We start from the raw sequence: 7369 nt of genomic DNA, 5'->3' as shown, positions 1-7369 counted from the left end.
AAGCGTAATAATAACTACAAGTTTGTATAAAAGGAAAACAAGCTTGCATTAATAAAACCGTGCAAAACATCAAAATTTTAAACCTTTTCAGAATTCGTCGAAACTTGACTCAAACGTTGCTATAGACCCAAAAATTTGGGTGTTAAATTTTCTAAGCGTAATGATAACTACAAGATTGTATAATAGGGAAACAAACTTGCTATAATAAAACCTGAAAACAGCTAAATTTTGAATGTTCTCTGAATTCGACGAAACTTGACCCAAACGTCGGTCTAGTCCAAAGAATTTGTCTTGTAAATTTTCTAAGCGTAACAATAACTACAAGTTTGTCTAAAAGGTAAATAAACTTCCTTTAATAAAATCGTGCAAAACAGATAAATTTGAACGTTCTCAAAATTCGACGAAACATGACCCAAACGTTGGTCTAGACCCAAGAATTTGTATGTTAAATTTTCTAAGTGTATTAATAACTACAAGATTTTATAAAAGGAAAACCAACTTGCTTAAATAAAAGCGTACAAAACAACTAAATTTTGAACGTTCTCAAAATTCAACAAAACTTAACCCAAACATTGGTCTAACCCAAAAAATTTTGTGATAAATTTGCTAAGCGTAATAATAACTACATGTTTATATAAAAGGAAAACAAACTTGCTTTAATAAAACCGTACAACACAGCTAACTTTTGTACGTTCTCAAAATTCGACGAAACTTGACCCAAACGTTGGTCTACACCCAAGAATTTGTGCGATAAATTTGCTAAGCGTAATAATAACTACAAGTTTATATAAAAGGGAAACAAACTTCATTAATAAAACCGCGCAAAACAGCTAAATTTTGAGCATTTGAAGAATTTGACGAAACTAGATCCAAACGTTGGTCTAGACCCTAGAATTTGTGTAGTAAATTTACTAAGCGTAATAATAACTACAAGTTTGTATAAAAGGGAAACAAAATTGTTTTAATAAAACCGTCCAAAACAGCTAAATTATAAACATTCTCAAAATTCTATGAAACTTGACCCAAACGTTGCTATAGACCCAAGAATTTGTGTGTTAAATTTTCTAAGCGTAATGATAACTACAAGTTTGTATAAAAGGAAAACAAACTTTAATAAAAACCTGAAAACAGCTAAATTTTGAACGTTCTCTGAATTCGACGAAACTTGACCCAAACATCGGTCTATCCCAAAGAATTTGTCTTGTAAATTTGCTAAGCGTAACAATAACTACAGGTTTGTCTAAAAGGGAAGCAAACTTTCTTTAATAAAATCGTGCAAAACAGATAAATTTGAACGTTCTCAGAATTCGACGAAACATGACCCAAGTGTTGGTCTAGACCCAAGAATTTGTGTGTTAAATTTTCTAAGTGTATTAATAACTACAAGAATTTATAAAAGGGAAACAAACTTGCTTTAATAAAAGCGTACAAAACAACTAAATTTTGAACGTTCTCAAAATTCAACAAAACTTAACCCAAACATTGGTCTAACCCAAAAAATTTTGTGATAAATTTGCTAAGCGTAATAATAACTACATGTTTATACGAAAACAAACTTGCTTTAATAAAATCGTACAACACAGCTAACTTTTGTACGTTCTCAAAATTCGACGAAACATGACCCAAACGTTGGTCTAGACCCAAGAATTTGTGTGATAAATTTGCTAAGCGTAATAATAACTACAAGTTTATATAAAAGAGAAACAAACTTCATTAATAAAACCGCACAAAACAGCTAAATTTTGAGCATTTGAAGAATTTAACGAAACTAGACCGGAACGTTGGTCTAGACCCAAGAATTTGTGTAATAAATATACTAAACGTAATAATAACTACAAGTTTGTATAAAAGGTAAACAAAATTGTTTTAATAAAACCGTCCAAAACAGCTAAATTATAAACATTCTCAAAATTCGATGAAACTTGACCCAAATGTTGCTATAGACCCAAGAATTTGTGTGTTAAATTTTCTAAGCGTAATGATAACTACAAGTTTGTATAAAAGGGAAACAAACTTACTCTAATAAAACCGTGCAAAACAGATAAATTTTAACGTTCTCAGAATTCGACGAAACATGACCCAAACGTTGGTCTAGACCCAAGAATTTGTGTATTAAATTTTCTAAGTGTATTAATAACTACAAGATTTTATAAAAGGGAAACAAACTTGCTTTAATAAAAGCGTACAAAACAACTAAATTTTGAACGTTCTCAAAATTCAACAAAACTTAACCCAAACATTGGTCTAACCCAAAAAATTTTGTGATAAATTTGCTAAGCGTAATAATAACTACATGTTTATACAAAAGGAAAACAAACTTGCTTTAATAAAACCGTACAACACAGCTAACTTTTGTACGTTCTCAAAATTCGACGAAACATGACCCAAACGTTGGTCTAGACCCAAGAATTTGTGTGATAAATTTGCTAAGCGTAATAATAACTACAAGTTTATATAAAAGAGAACAAACTTCATTAATAAAACCGCGCAAAACAGCTAAATTTTGAGCATTTGAAGAATTTAACGAAACTAGACCCGAACGTTGGTATAGACCCAAGAATTTGTGTGTTAAATTTTCTAAGTGTATTAATAACTACAAGATTTTATAAAAGGGAAACAAACTTGCTTTAATAAAAGCGTACAAAACAACTAAATTTTGAACGTTCTCAAAATTCAACAAAACTTAACCCAAACATTGGTCTAACCCAAAAAAAGTTTGTGATAAATTTGCTAAGCGTAACAATAACTACATGTTTATGTAAAAGCGAAACAAATTTGCTTTAATAAAACCGTACAACACAGCTAACTTTTGTACGTTCTCAAAATTCGACGAAACTTGACCCAAACGTTGGTCTACACCCAAGAATTTGTGTGATAAATTTGCTAAGCGTAATAATAACTACAAGTTTATATAAAAGGGAAACAAACTTCATTAATAAAACCGCGCAAAACGGCTAAATTTTGAGCATTTGAAGAATTTGACGAAACTAGACCCAAACGTTGGTCTAGACCCAAGAATTTGTGTAGTAAATATACTAAGCGTAATAATAACTACAAGTTTGTATAAAAGGGAAACAAAATTATTTTAATAAAACCGTCCAAAACTGCTAAATTATAAACATTCTCAAAATTCGATGAAATTTGACCCAAACTTTGCTATAGACGCAAGAATTTGTATGTTAAATTTTCTAAGCGTAATGATAACTACAAGTTTGTATAAAAGGGAAACAAACTTACTTTAATAAAACCGCGCAAAACAGCTAAATTTTGAGCATTTGAAGAATTTGACGAAACTAGACACAATCGTTGGTCTAGACCCAAGAATTTGTGTAGTAAATTTACTAAGCGTAATAATAACTACAAGTTTGTATAAAAGGGAAACAAAATTGTTTTAATAAAATCGTGCAAAACAGCTAAATTATAAACATTCTCAAAATTCGATGAAACTTGACCCAAACGTTGCTATAGGTCCAAGAATTTGTGTGTTAAATTTTCTAAGCGTAATGATAACTACAAGTTTGTATAAAAGGGAAACAAACTTACTTTAATAAATCCTTGGAAAACAGCTAAATTTTGAACGTTCTTTGAATTCGACGAAACTTGACCCAAAGTCGGTCTAGACCAAAGAATTTGTCTGGTAAATTTGCTACGTGTAACAATAACTAAAAGTTTGTCTAAAAGGGAAACAAACTTCCTTTAATAAAACCGCGCAAAACAGATAAATTTGAACGTTCTCAGAATTCGACGAAACATGACCCAAACTTTGGTCTAAACCCAAGAATTTGTATGTTAAATTTTCTAAGTGTATTAATAACTACAAGATTTTATAAAAGGGAAACAAACTTGCTTTAATAAAAGCGTGCAAAACAACTAAATTTTGAACGTTCTCAAAATTCGACAAAACTTAACCCAAACGTTGGTCTAACCCAAAACATTTTGTGATAAACTTGCTAAGCGTAATAATAACGACATGATTATATAAAAGGGAAACAAACTTCCTTTAATAAAACCGTACAACACAGCTAACTTTTGTACGTTCTCAAAATTCGACGAAACTTGACCCAAACATTGGTCTAGACCCAAGAATTTGTGTGATAAATTTGCTAAGCGTAATAATAACTACAACTTTATATAAAAGGGAAACAATCTTCATTAATAAAACCGTGCAAAACAGCTAAATTTTGAACGTTCTCAGAATTCGACGAAATTTGATCCAAACGATGGTCTATACCAAACGTAAATTTGTGTGGTAATAATAACTACAAGTTTATATAAAAGGGAAACAAACTTGCTCTAACAAAACCGTGCAAAACAACTAAATTTTGAACGTTCTAAGAATTCAACGAAATTTGACACAAACGTTGATCTAGACCCAAGAATTTGTGTGATACATTTACTAAGCGTAATAATTTCTACAAGTTGGTATAAAAGGAAAACAAACTTGCTCTAATAAAACCGTGCAAAACACCTAAATTTTGAACGTTCACAGAATTCGACGAAAGTTGACCCAAACGTTGGTCTAGACCAAAGAATTTGTCTGGTAAATTTGCTAAGAGTAACAATAACTACAAGTTTGTATAAAAGGGAAACAAACTTGCTTTAATAAAATCGTGCAAAACAGATAAATTTTGAACATTGTCAGAATTCAACGAAACTTGACCAAAACGTTGATCTAGACCCAAGAATTTGTGTGGTAATTTTGCTAAACCTAATAATAACTATAAATTTGTAAAAAAGGGAAACAAGCTTGCATTAATAAAACCGTGCAAAACATCTAAATTTTGAACCTTTTTAGAATTCGTCGAAACATGATTCAAACGTTGTTATAGACCAAAGAATTCAACGAAACTTGACCCGAACGTTGCTATAGACCCAAGAATTTGTGTGTTAAATTTTCTAAGCGTAATGATAACTATAAGTTTGTATAAAAGGGAAACAAACTTACTTTAATAAAACCGTGCAAAATAGCTAAATGTTGAACATTCTAAGAATTCTACGAAACTTGACCCAAACGTTAATCTAGACCCAACAATTTGTGTGGTAAATTTTCTTAGCGTAATAATAACTACAAGTTTGTATAAAAGGGAAACAAACTTGTTTTAATAAAACCGTGTAAAACAACTAAATTTTGGAAGTTCTCAGAATTCGACGTAACTTGACCCAAATATTGGTCTAGACACAAGAATTTGTGTGGTAATTTTCTAAGCGTAATAATAACTACAAATTTGCATAAAAGTGAAACAAACATGCTTTAATAAAACCGTGCAACACAGCTAACTTTTGTACGTTCTCAAAACTCGAGGAAATTTGACCCAAACGTTGCTCTAGACCAAAAATTTATGGGTTAAATTTTCTAAGCGTAATAATAACGACAAGTTTGATAAAAGAGAAACAAACTTGCTTTAATAAAACCGTGCAGAACAGCTAAATTTTGAATGTTCTCGTAATTCGACGAAACTTGACCTAAACGCTGGTTTAGACCCAAGAATTTGTGTGGTAATTTTGCTAATTACAAGTTTGTATAAAAGGTAAAAAGACTTGCTTTAATAAAACCGTGCAAAACAACTAAATTTTGTACGTTCTCAAAATTCGACGAAACTTGACCCAAACGTTGCACTAGACCAAGAATTTGTGGGTTAAATTTTCTAAACGTAATAATAACTACAAGTTTGATAAAAGATAAACAAAGTCGCTTTAATAAAACCGTGCAAAACAGCTAAATTTTGAGCATTCTAAGAATTTGACGAAACTTTACCCAAATGTTGCTATAGACCCACGAATTTGTGTGTTAAATTTTCTAAGCGTAATAATAACTACAAGTTTGTATAAAAAGGAAACAAACTTGCTTTAATAAAACTGTGCCAAACAACTCAATTTTGAACGTTCTCAGAATTCGACAAAACTTGACCTAGCCACCCGTTTCGGGGAAGAGGTCATCAACTCGGACAAAATTAAAGTCTACAAGGGCCTATATATAGTAACTAATAGGGTGAGTAATGAGGAATGTCGTGGCGTGCCACAACATTTGCTCGCAATAGTTGATCCCGAGGTGGATTTCTTGTACATGATTTTGTGCATCATGCATTGCTGGCTGCTGATACTATTGTACAAAAGAATCGGTTGTCAATCATTGTTGGAGGGTCCAATTCCTTCATACAGGCAGTTTCAATGACAACACTGAGTTTCCCTCCAAGTACCAGTGTTGCTTTCTCTAGATGGACGTGGCGATCCCGGTCTTGCATTTGTATGTGTCGAAAAGGGTTGATCAGATGGTGGATAGTAGGTTGGTGGAGGAGGGTAAGGTATTTTTTGCCCCTAAAATTCGTGACTATGATTATGGGATTAGGCGTGCCACTGGGGTCCCCGAGATGGATGAGTTCTTCCGGAGTGAGGGTCTTATCGATGGTGAAACTAGGCTAAGATTCTTACGACAACTATTGATAAAATTAATATGAACACTTGGAAATTAGCTTGCCGTCATGTTGAAAGTATTTCGAGGATGAGGGGGGAATTCGGGTGGCAAATCCATTGGTTGAACGCCACAGAGGTATTCCTTCGACGTGGTGGAGATGCTAATGAAGCATGGGAGAAATTTGTGCTGGAGCCTATTACGAACATTGTGGCTCGTTTCATTTGCAAAGAAAATATAGATCCGAAACCGACTGTCGGTACTCCATCCATTGCCATTTCAGTAGCTACTACAAACAACTAGTGGATCTGAAGATTCTTGGTGAGCTTCGGGGATTCAAAACTCTCAATTTGGAATGATTACTACTCTTCATTTATGACGTATATGTTCGTGAATCCCATGTGAAACAAACAAATGTGATGTCACGAGAGTCAAATCCCAAAGCTCACCAAGGACTACACAATGAGATTCTTCCCAATCATCATACCAAAAACCCGCGTAATTTCATTTGAATTAATAATAATTATGTCTGTAATCTCCGTTTCACATTGTATGTTAGAGATATCATTAGTTCCTATTTGGAAAATACATGTATTTTTAAGTTGTTAATGAATACCGGTACATTTATTTCTATTAAAGTTCCATGACGATTGCGTGCAATGACACATGCGTTCGGGTCTAACTTAAGATACTTCCCAATATATTTGTCCAAAATTTCAATTTTTGTCCCAAAAACATGACATGATATCCACGTTGGATATATTTTGAAGTTTTTTAATCCTATGTATCACAAGAAATGACTTGACTGTAATATTTGCCATTTTTTGCGAGATGGCAAGGTGATATGGCCACAAATGAATAAACTTTCAAATATTTGTTACAAAATTGATTTAAACCCTAGTCCACCCACTTACTAATTACCAACTATTGCCATTTTAAACTACCTATGTCAATTGTTAA

General features: G+C 32.4%; 1 protein-coding gene across 1 annotated transcript; it reads left to right on the top strand.

Moving 5' to 3' along the window:
* The first annotated feature begins 6215 nt into the window (after positions 1 to 6215).
* On the top strand, positions 6216 to 6712 carry LOC105180045 (adenylate isopentenyltransferase 5, chloroplastic-like). Its single transcript, XM_011103710.1, has 2 exons — positions 6216 to 6405; positions 6471 to 6712. The coding sequence occupies exons 1-2, from the start codon at positions 6216 to 6218 to the stop codon at positions 6710 to 6712; spliced, it is 432 nt and encodes a 143-aa protein (XP_011102012.1).
* Positions 6713 to 7369: the final 657 nt, after the last annotated feature.

This window comes from Sesamum indicum, unplaced genomic scaffold (assembly GCF_000512975.1).
Source record: "Sesamum indicum cultivar Zhongzhi No. 13 unplaced genomic scaffold, S_indicum_v1.0 scaffold00298, whole genome shotgun sequence".
Classification (NCBI taxonomy): Eukaryota; Viridiplantae; Streptophyta; class Magnoliopsida; order Lamiales; family Pedaliaceae; genus Sesamum; species Sesamum indicum.
The sequence above is the reverse complement of the archived record's forward strand: the minus strand, read 5'-3'. Positions and strand labels throughout refer to the sequence as shown.